General features: G+C 36.3%; 1 protein-coding gene across 1 annotated transcript in view; it reads right to left on the bottom strand.

Moving 5' to 3' along the window:
• MLIP (muscular LMNA interacting protein) overlaps positions 1–12,188 on the bottom strand; it is a 252,780-nt gene that overhangs the window by 51,443 nt on the left and 189,149 nt on the right. The window contains exon 11 of the mRNA XM_086707084.1: positions 10,567–10,611. Within this exon, the coding sequence (XP_086563210.1) occupies positions 10,567–10,611 (45 nt within the window). The remainder of the gene's footprint in view (positions 1–10,566; positions 10,612–12,188) is intronic.

Raw genomic sequence — 12,188 nt, 5'->3', positions numbered from 1 at the left:
GACCATTCTGAAATTTCTTGGGAAGGTTGAAATTATAATATGTCAATTTGGGAACTATAAGAAAGACTTAACCTGCCATAAAAAGCATATCAGATGAGATCAAGAAAGAGAGCAAAGTGCATGGAGCCTAGAGAGAAGAGACACTAGGGGGCTTTCCAGAACTGAATTCTAAAACATTCCTGGGGCCCAGCTGAATTTCTTGTCCTGAGGCTCCCTGAGACTTTCCTTTTTTTAACACAAGATTTCCTACTTTTTAAAACTCAAATTTACTTCTGTAACTTGCAACCAAAAGAGTTTTAGCTAGACTAGTCATTCAAGATTCATAAACTTGTACGCAATGTCAGTTTGATGAGAGAGACAGAGAAATCTACTTTGGGGCAATTTCAGAATGATGTTTCACAAACACCAAAACCTTGTTACACTGTAAAATGTCACAAAATGATTGATAAATTTACAAAAACATCCCAAACAACAATTCAATAAAAAGTTGTGATACTTTCTCTGGCTGAGCATTTTGCCGTAATCATTCTTCTCAACACCATTTCCTTTCTGAATATAGTAAATTAGCTCTCCTCAATCAACACTGATGCTCACAATTTAAGCCTTAAGGGACTATGTCTATCTCTCTGCTCTATAAACCACCTGATACATTTTGAGGCTTGAATAAATGCCACTCTGCAATACTTTTTCAATCGATATTTTCCCAGTTGCCTTTCATATTTATGTCAACTAGGGAAGTACAGAGTGAGAAAAGTCTCTATCTTCCCCAGGCTGAGAAATATTTCCCACTTAAGAAACTCTGATTTCTCTCAAGAGGGAAAAAAATGAGCAAGTAACATCCAATTATGCATGAAGTCGCACCGTGGAGTATATGTATGAGAGCAGTATCCCTGCAGTAAACTCAGCATAAGAACAAAGCCTCAGCAGCTACTGATTTCTATAACCACCTATAATGAGGGAGACACCTGATATTTGGGTCATGATCCTAAGTTGTCCAGATTTCTTGTCTCTCTTTTTCACTTGACTTCCTGTTTTATTTCCCCTTCCTTCTCCTACTCTACCTTCTCCTTCTCTTCTGCTCCTTTGTGAGGTAGGAAATCAATGCAACAACTCTAGTACTCGGGGCCCACCAGGTTCTAAAACCAACATGGAGCTTTAGGAGCTAAGCTTGGTGGGAGTAGGCAAAAAGATGAAGGCAGAGAGGAGAAATGTCACTAAATTCACTTGATATGCTAAGAGAATCCCTCTGCCAGAGACCCTGACCCTTGTATTGCTGGCAGGATGATAATCTGGGTTATCCTAGCCTGGAGACTTTCACTCAGATCTTCTCTCTTGGGATCATCAACCTCCAGGGTGAGACCAAAAAAGAAACTCCTCTAGATAGCAAGTAGCTTTAGTATCAGAATCATCACCCATGTTTCATATATGTTTCCTTACCAGCCTTTATGCTCCTTAGTTCCTATGAATTTCCTGAATTTGATGGTTGTCTGATAATTTGACAATAATTATTTCCCTATTTCCTCTACTCTATTGGATGTCCCACATGCTCTTTTCTTGGACTCTGTGTCCCTGAAGTCTGAGGCTTCCTCATTCTAGTTTGCCTACTTGGCCTTGGTAGAGTTGTCCTGATTATTACACTGTATTTGTCACTTCTTTCCTCAGTCCTGTTTTTTCTCCTGCATCTTAACTTGGTGTCACTCAGTAGTATTTTATAGAGATGGAAGCCAACTCTGAGCATAAAACTAGACATAGTTTGCCTTGGACATTGTTCACATTTCCCATTCTGTAAATTTTAACCATATCCTCCTCACCCAGAGATCAGTATTTGGTCACTATGGTCAAGTTGGAAATTGAACACTGGTGGCCCAATTCTGAACCTCATGCACTATCCATAAATCATAGTACATGGACAAGTCATATTCATGACAGCCTCTACACCTTGCTCATACCATTTCACATGCTTTGAAATCAATATCAAAATCCTTGAAGACTCATTGCAGATAATGACACAATCATTCTCCCATATATCCAGATTCTATATCTTACCTATATGTGATCAGGCTCTATATTCAGTATTTTAGATAGATTATCTCATCAATTCCCTACAAAAAACCCTGTGAGAGACTTAGAGAAAATAAGTTACATGCCAAAGTCATGCAGTTAATATGTGAAGAAGTCAGATTTAAATCCAGGTCAGATCTAATCATCAAACCCATGATTTTAATTACTCCTATGCCTACTGTAAGCCAGAAACATATGGAGAAACAGCATAGACAGAGACTTAAAATCATTTTTAAATACCCACCTCCATAATTTCTTCTGTCCAATCAATAACAAAGTTCCAATATTTTTATATTTTTGAATTCTTTTAAATTCATTGCTTCTGTTTTATTTCTACTGTCCATTGACACATACTTGACTTTGGCCACTATTACTTCATTTGATGTCATTTTACCTTTCTTTTCACTAGTCTTACTAAATCCAGTTTTTCTTTCTTTAAATGTGGCATATAAAAAAGTTCCTGCCAAAAGACCATTCCTAAAATACTGTAGGATATGATGTTTTCTTATTCAATATACACATCCATACATCCTCCTTTCACCCCCCCCCCACACACAACACACACAGACACACACACACACAGACACACACACACACACACACACACACACACACACACCCCATACCAAATTGCATTTACTAAAGCACTCTGTAGTTTGCATGGCCAAGACATAAAATTTGTACTGATGTCTCTCTCTGGACTTGGTTAAAAATACACTCACAGAAAACAGCATGATATTGCAAGGAGGAGGGCATCAAGCTTATAGACTTTAATTTTTGCAATAGTGTTCATAGACTGTATGACCTTGAAAAAGCTGTTCGAGGTACCTTCTCCATCTTTTCCCTGTCTGGACCTTCAGCTAAAGGATTATAATCATCCATGAGTAGGTCCTTTAATAATGAGTAATGGCACATTTATTATTTACATTCCTGTCCTCTCCGTCATCATACCACATAGAGTTTTTACATAAGTCTTGTCTCTGCATATGCAAATCCATCACCCAAACAAGTGTCTCAAGGTGCCTTTTAGAACATCTATAAAATAGCCTAAGTAAAGCAACCAGGGCTGTTGCTGGCAAGGTAAGGATCTCTTGGAATATTAGTTAATTTCTTCTCTGCACTTCTTGTCTGCTGGTTCCTCAATGTCAAATGCTTATGTAATCTGTATCCGTTGAAGATTAAATTGCCAACACAAGTAAACTAACGGATCTATCCAAATAAGAGTTCTGCTAGCACTGTGCCACTCAAGATGGGGTATGTAAACCAGCAGCATCTGCTGGTTTGGGAACCTGTTAGAAGTGCGGGATCTCAGGCCCTACCCCAGAACTACTGAATCATAATCTTCATTTTAACAGAATCTCTAGGTGATTCATGTGCCCTCAACTAGAACTCATTCCACTAAAATGTTGTGCAACCCACCTAAAGATAGATCTTCCTTGGTCTGCCATCCCAGAGACATCTGCTTAACTTTGAGCTTTGCCTCCAGACTAAAAGAAAGCCTTTAGAGGAGAATGTCTTTTATTGATTTCTAATCTACATTGCATCCTTGCATATACCCCCCTGATATCTTTAGACTTCAAGTAGACTTTTGTTCTCTAATTCTGGCATAAGTTTGTGTCCAAACAAAAATAAAGGTAATTACATTAATCAAGTTGGAAGAGTCTGTTAAGGTGAGCTACTGTAAGATTTTCATTGCCAGCAACTAAACAAGCCCAAAGTGGCCCTTCTTTCATTTTTCTCTAAATAGAATCCATAGATCCAGCTAGACTCATGACTAATACACGTAACTGTTATTCTTATGATGCCAGGAAAAGCAACTCCATAATTTCCTTACCAGCCTAAGTGGAGAAATAAAAACAGGCAATGACTCCCATAGTTAACAAAAAAGGAACAGAAAGAATAACGAGAAATTTCTCTAAATGGCAAATTTCAATCCTTTATGATGAACCTACTGAGAGAGAACTGATCTACACTGAATATAAGACATTTTTGAAGCACCTCAAAGACAAAATAACCATTGTTTTGGATCTCTGAAGCACACATCTATCAGACGTTCTCTGGAGCCATTTTGCCAACTGCGACCTAATCTATGTCAGGAAGTATAGTGTGTATAACTCTTGTTCTCAGAGGGCTGACAACTCAGTTGAGTAAGCCACCAAATAATCACACTATGAGTCAAATCGTGTCACTTGACTCCTCTCCAAGCTCTCTAATGCCTCACTTTCTCACGTAGAGTGAAAGCCAAAACCCTTGCCATGCCTGTAAGGTAATGCCTACCAAGTGCTATATGACCTAATCGTTCCTATGCCCCACTAGCCTCTCTCTTCCCAATCTTATCTGCTGCTGTGATCCCTCTCACGTCCCCACCACTCTCCCCACTCTAGCACAGACACTATGATACTCTCCCCCCAGGGAGTTTACACTTGGGCTCTTTGCTTTTTCCAGAACTCTTTTCTCCCTGGAATGCCAATTTCCCCTTCCCTCCCTTACTATTTTTATTTTTTTTTCCATAGAACTTATTGTAATATGACATTTGTTTATGTGTCTATTGTTTTGCTTTCTTCACTAGAATGTAAGCTTTATGAGGACAGAGATGATTACTTTGTTCACTGTTGTATCTCCAACACCTAGAACTGTGCCTGGAACCTAGAAGGAGCTAAATCATTACTTGAAGAATGAATACATTAATTGACAGCCAGAAAGAGCTCAGGATGCTGGCTATTATCCAATATGAAGGCCTCAAGGGGTGTTGACTGTCAGCTTGGGGTCTCCCATTACTTTTTTCTGGATTGACTTTTTGATTTCAGTATAACTCAGGAACAGAGAAATCCTCAGGCTAGAAGATCCATATGGTCTTTCACCAATAGAGGACCAGAAGAAGGGAAGTGGATTGATGAGTTCCACCGTCAGAGGTAAGAGTAGAGGCTGAAGTTCCCATCTCTGATGGATATGAGAAGTCAAAGCCAGAGATCACTTCTTTGGGAACTTTACAATATTTTCAACTTCTCCATTTAAAACAATTGTTGTTGTTCCTCCCGTTTGCTTATAGCGATACCGATAAAAGTTTTAATACCAAAAGAGAAAGATACCGGCTCTTTTGAAGATTTTGAGGGTGGGGTAGAAGTAAGGAGATCACATTTAAACCTACTGCTAATTTTGAGGGGGAAAAAGTCCAGAGTATGTAGAGTTCCTGGGGCCTGTGAAAGGTTTCAACGGCCCATGGGACACTGGTCTGAGCCTGCTGTTAATCTGTCTTTATAACTCATCAAGTGTACACTTATGCTGGAACATTGCTACTCCAGGGCACCATGAAAATAAACATTATTTCTGTCCTTTGGAACTTGAAATCATAATTCTAGGACAACAAGTTGGTACTGCCTCTGGCTGGAGACCAAAGTTGAAAATTAGCTGCCAGCACTGACCTGGAGAATCCATTATTAATATTTTAAAATAATGGCTTCTTAGAGCAAGCTTCTTCTTAAATTAGTAACTTCAACTATTGGACTGTGTTTAATTGCCTTTGATGACAGTATTAAGCCCTGCAGTGGTGTAATGAGGGAAGAACAGAAATAAAGAACAGGGTCTCCATTCTTCTGGGTTTATTTTTATCTTTTAGAAGAAATAAAATGTACAATAAAAAGCAAGAATGTAATAAACACAGCATATAGCAAACTCTGTGAACTGGCTAGAAATTCTACTAATTTGATGGATCCAAAGAGCTAGTGAAAGTACCACAGTGTTTCTTTTACCCATTTGCTTCCGTCTTGTCTTTAGTCCCCAGTGTTTTATACATATGCATATATTCTAGAATTTCTGTGGCAACCAGCTCATAGAAACTCAAAAACATACTACCAGTCAAAACTGTTGACAAAAGCAATATTCTCTAAATGATTTAGCTGGTTCACTCGTTCAATTAATAAATGTTGATTAGCTTTCATTCTTTTAAGATCAATAATATTATATGCTTGAAGCAAACAATTAAGCCTTTTCTACCCCTTGAATAAATATCCCATATTTCAAAACACTATAGTGCAGAGCAAAATTTCGAAGACTGAGGGAAAAAGAAAGATTTTCATAGCAGCCATGAGCTATGGGACTACTGACACACAACTGTAGATATGTGGACTTCAGTTTTTTTTCATCAGAATAACGGAATAACAATTCCTGCCAATTGCGAGAATCTAACAGGATAATGTTCATGACAGAATTTTGTCAAGAAAAAAAAAACACCATAAAATAAATTTGAAAGGGAAAAACTTTCCTCTTCTTTTTGCATTTATAATATAAAGTATTGATTCTAAATGATCTACACCATCCAACAAAGTACCTACCTAAAATATTTTTTAAAAAATAAAAACATACATAGGACTCCAATTATTATAAACCACATCCCCTAGCTCAAGAAACATTTGATGGAATGTGTACAACAACACAGATTGGCTGGGTTGAAGTATTCCAATGGTTGAAGAAAAGACAATAGCATGACTCAAAATGTAAGAGGTGTAGATGATAAATGCTGTAGCACTTAAGTGTGTTGTGTCAAGGAAAACTGGTCAAGGACAAACCTCCTTTCAGCTTGAAGAAGACATCAGTTCTACACAAAAGCTTTCAGAGCTGCATTTTCTGAACAACAGTGACCTCAAGGGCCCTCAGAACAATGACTCATGCACCACTAAAGCAGGACACATCAGCTGGCATTCAGAACTGGGAACAAAGTATCTGAAAGCTTAAGCACTCTTCTTTATAATGTTCCAGTAAGCAGCATTTTGCTTTTACCTGTATATAGCCATGTGGCTCATTTTTTTAAACTATTGTTTTGTACTCTCCAGATTCAGTATTCATCTTGGGCAACAATGAACATTTTGTAATGGCATTAAATATCAAAATCAAAAGCCAAATGTCTTCTAAACCAAGCTTCCCTACCTACCACCAAGGGAGGCCAGTGTCTTACCCATCCTGGAGAACCTAAACTATTTTCTCATCCAAAGAAAAGGCCCCACTGGCCTCTGTTAATATTGTGAGGACTCAGTTCAGGAATTAGCAAAGCTTTGTATGCTATATCCCTCCTTTCCTTTTGCTCCCATTATTATGCTAGGAGTAGTCTACGTACAGGTGTGAAATATCCACATCCAAATTGACCCCACCCAGTCTCCTCCTCTTTCATAAGTGATCATATCTTTTCAGGCTATGGGAAAATGCTAGAACAGGGCCCACACTGGAAGTGCCCAATGAATTTCATACTTCTGTGGAGGCCAAATTCCCCAACTCCTTCATCAACCTTTCCTTATTCTTTTTTAATTATCTAAAATTCATAATGATTTGTTTGAAAGTCACCCAGAACAAAAATGGTCACTATCGCTGTGATATGAGATAATCCATTTAAACTCTGTGTGAGCCTCTGTTTCTTTATCCATAAAAAATATTATCTTTGAGATCATACTTCAGAGGTCATGTGTGCAATAATAACACCTCTCATAGGTACCAGGCTATATTAGCAACCTCACATATTATGATACATGAGCCTTGCCGTCCCCCTGTGGGTTGACAGAGTAGTTATTCCAACCTCCCATTTTATAGATGGGTGTTTCCAACACCCTCATCTCTAAGCCCCTTTCCTGTTTTCATGCACTGTGATGCTGTTTAACAGAAGAAGAGAAACTGAGGCACAGTTGGTGAACTTTTTCCATACCCATTCCATTCTCCTGAGCTGAATACTAAATAGTTTGGCTTCCAGAGTAAACAATGGGAATATCTTAAGAATAAGGGACACAGGGACATGGTCATTTCTTTTTTTCTTTCAAATGTTGAATTGGCACAATTGCAGTGTAAACAAACAACTAGGTAGCCAAGTTAAAGGAAAAAAGTATGAAAAATTTGCATATCCTGAAAATGCCAAATCTCAAAAGCAAAATGGTTTCTGTATTAAGCTTGTATCACCACAGTGATTTCTCGTATATTTTTACTTCAACCAATTTATTATATTTTTCCCTAAAATAGGACTAAAATAATTTTAACTAATGGCTTATTTTATATAAAACATATTTACTTACATAATTTAACTATAATCTATCATATGTTCCCCAAAATTTTGTTTTTATTTGCTACATACACACACACATTTTATAAAAAGCAATGTATAATATCAAATTACCTATTATATGGCACCTATATGTGTGATGCTATAAACAAATGCACATATACGTGTGCGTGTGTGTGTGTGTGTAGTTTTGTTTTCCAAAGGCATTCTCACTTACTCAAATTATTTAGAAGTTAATACTAAAGAGGGTTTGAGATGGCAAATATTGGAAATTCATTCATAAAAATGAAAACTTATAATTTCATTCATATATTACTTAAGAGCAAAAATATCATAAACCCCTAAAGAAACAAATGTCATATGGCATTCCTTGCATACAATTATTTTTATCCTATTCCGTCCCCAAGTAACGAAACACAGGGTTAGTATCATGAAATAGAAGTCAAAGTGATTAAATTGAATGATTATATCAATCCAGATGTTCCTTTTTGTGTGTGATAAGCTTGCTTGATAATAATCCCTTCACAAACCAACCTATATCTCAAGGGAATTTGGGGATTAAAACTTAATTTAAAACTTGGTTAAGAAATTCCTTGAACTCTTTAGAGAAAGAGTCTAAAGCAAATGCAAAGAAATTATCATTAAAGTCAGTCAAAGCAGTGCTTTGTATTTTTCTCCCTAAAGAACACAAACTTAAAATTCACAGAATTATTTTATTAGGCAAGAAACGGTTTATTTATTACATTTATAGTGAGTTGTTTTTATGTGTCTCTTTTTATGAAGTCATTATATATATTTGCCTCTTTGAAATAGTTTCTTATAATATTAAGCCAAGAACTGAGATATATGTGTATGTGTGTATATGTATATATATTTTTCACTCATTTATCTCAAGAAACAAGTATATCATTATTTTAAATATTAAAATAGCTGTGGTAATATTTCCATATATAAACTGGGAAACCATTCAACTTTATTATGTTATTTCAATGCTTGTTTCCATGGCAACTCCTTCACATCACACTGTTAGTAATCATAGACTCACAGTGTTGGAAGGGTTTGGAAAGCAGGTATTAGAATGCTCTTGTTGCTCATTTAGGAAACTGAGGACTAGATTTCAGATTTGTGACTTATCCACTGTCAGCCCAGTAGCTAGTGTCAGAGAAGGAATAAAAGATGGCTCTTCTGGCCCCCATTCTAGCATGCTTTCACCTATACTATGCTGCCAGCCACTCTTCTAAACTAATGGACACTATTTATACACGGACACACACATACACATGCAAACACACCCCATATATACACCATATGTATAAACATGAATATACTCAAGCAGTTTGTTTAATCAGGCTATTTTTAAGAGTCAAACTATACTTTTTATGGGTTTTCAGTATTACAAATGAAAATAATATCATTTTGGCATAACAATGACAAGATGACTTGTTGGCTATGGATGTAGAACACAAAAACAATTGCTTAAAAAGGGGAAAAATCAGTATTAAACAGTGATTTTGCCTTCTTAGTATCTCAAACTGCTTTACTAGCAATTTTTGTAATTCTACTGAAGGTGCCTATTGTTCAGGAATTCATAATTATAAATAATAAAGATTAAAAGATATAAAGAAATCTTTAGTAATGTCTAGGCAACTTACTTCATGGTTTCAATTTGCTAACCACTGTAAAAGAATAGAAAATACAAAACCCTATGATGAAAAGTAATTCTATGTAATCAAATTTGCATCTATAAATAACAGATTCTAGAGTTTAGATCAGTACTAACACATTAGCCCGTAGCCCTTTGTTAAGCCAATGAAATGTGGTTACTCCAAATTGAGATGTGCTGTACATGTGAAATACATAGCATATTTCAAAGACTTAGCCTCCAAAAAGGAATATAAAATATCTCATTTATACTGATTATTTGGTGAAATGGTATTTGCCTATCACTAAATAAAATACATTATTGAAATAAATGTGGTCTGTGTTTTACTTTTTACTCTTTTAATGTGGCTACTAGAAAATTTTAAATTACATTTGTGGCTTGCCATTGTGGTTCACATGATATTTCTCCTGCTCATTACTGATCTACACCATTTACATGCTAGCCTTCCTGTCTGAAATATCCCATTTCTCATTTCTTGAAGTCCAGAACCTGCCCTACATCATCAAACATGACCTGTCCTTGAATGTTTTTTGCCTCTGTCCTATCAGGAAGTAAGCGCTCTCCCTCTCTAAACTACTAAGATGCAAGTTCCTGGCAAATAAGGTCTATGTATGGTTTTTATATATGTTGGTAAGCTACAAAACAACCACCATGCAACTACAGTAAAGCATCAGTAAAATTTTGTTAGACAGGCAAACAAATATATGCAGTAAATGTATTCTCTGTTCACTTTCACTCAGAAAATCTGTCTTGAGAGATCAGAATTTTTGAAAGTAGGTCCATGACTTAATAAGAGGATACATACCAGCTGACTCTCGGATACTGTAGAGGATGGGGAGGACAGGTTTGCCTGAAAAATTAAAAACATGGTGTTTATTTAGTGAACTTCATAATTTCACAAAATATCCATATTTTTAAGTTTTTTGAAGTTCTTTTATTATTAAAGAACACATGTCCATTGTAGAATTTTGAAAAGAATAAGGTAAAAGGAAAAGTATCATTATGCCACGAGAAAATGTTGAACATTTTTTGTACATTGCCTTACAATATTTTTCCTATGTTTTCTTATGCAGCTCATATAATAGCATGATGTTTTATGTGTTACTTCTCCTTAACATCTTAACATAAGCATTATCACAAGACATCAAAAATTCTTCAAGATGACATAATATTTCAGTCTCTGTATATACTCCACATTTTGCTTAAACATACTAGCATTGGGGCGCCTGGGTGGCTCAGTCGGTTGAGCATCCGACTTCAGCTCAGGTCACGATCTCGCGGTCCGTGAGTTCGAGCCCCGCGTCGGGCTCTGGGCTGATGGCTCAGAGCCTGGAGCCTGCTTCCGATTCTGTGTCTCCCTCTCTCTCTGCCCCTCCCCCGTTCATGCTTTGTCTCTCTCTGTCTCAAAAATAAATAAATGTTAAAAAAAATTTTTTTTAAAATACTAGCATTGTTGGATATTTATATTTGTTTCCAGCAAATCGACACAAATAACAGATGTTCACTTAAAGTATCTTCATATACAAAGGAAAGTTTTCATGCTTTGGAAAAGAAAACAATTTAGTTTTTAAAATTGTTTTCCAGTAAATAGGAGGCTAATATTGTTTCTTCAGCCTTGGTTCCTGAATTTCACTCTGTCTGGATTTGGTTTCCGTCTTACGGAAGTAAATGCTGTGGTCATTCTTTCAGACCTCATTGTCTTGACTTTGTCTGAAAATGTTTCTATTTTGTTCTTATTCTTCGACGAGAGTTCTGGACACATTATTTTCGGTGAATAGTTATTATCTCGCAGCATTTTGAAGACACTACCCCACTAGCTCTGGCGTCTGTCATAGCTGTCATTCTAAATGTCATAACTTTGGTGGATCATCTGTCTTCACATTTGGTTAGTGTTTAAGATGTTCCTCCATGACATTCCGCAACTTCACTATGATGTATCTGAGGGTGGATTTCTTTTTACGTGTCTTTTTTGGGATTTGGTGTAGTCCTTCATTTGGAATATGCATATCCTTCAATTCTGGAAAATCTTCCATGAATACCTCTTCAAATATTGCTTTGCTTACATTATAGCTCATCTCTGTTTATGAAGTTTCTAATAAATATATATGTAGTCTGCTCAATCCATCCCCCATTTCTATAAAATTTCCTTTCATATATTTTGTCCCTTTATGCTGCATTCTGAATCCTTTCTACATACAAGTTTAACCGTTAACTAATTTCTCTTCCATTGTATATTAACACATTCAACATGACAATTGAATTTTATGTTTTGATGGCTTTATTTTAACTTCTGGAAGTTCTACTTGGTTCTTTTTCAAGTAATTTTGATGGCATCAATAACTCCTTTTAACTCTTTTAGCGTTTTTACTATAGCAATTAATTCATTTCAGATTTACCTATAATTCCTTATTGCTAAATCTCCCGTTT

This window comes from Puma concolor, chromosome B2 (genome assembly GCF_028749965.1).
Source record: "Puma concolor isolate L17-30 chromosome B2, mPumCon1.1.hap2, whole genome shotgun sequence".
NCBI lineage: Eukaryota > Metazoa > Chordata > Mammalia > Carnivora > Felidae > Puma > Puma concolor.
The sequence above is the reverse complement of the archived record's forward strand: the minus strand, read 5'-3'. Positions and strand labels throughout refer to the sequence as shown.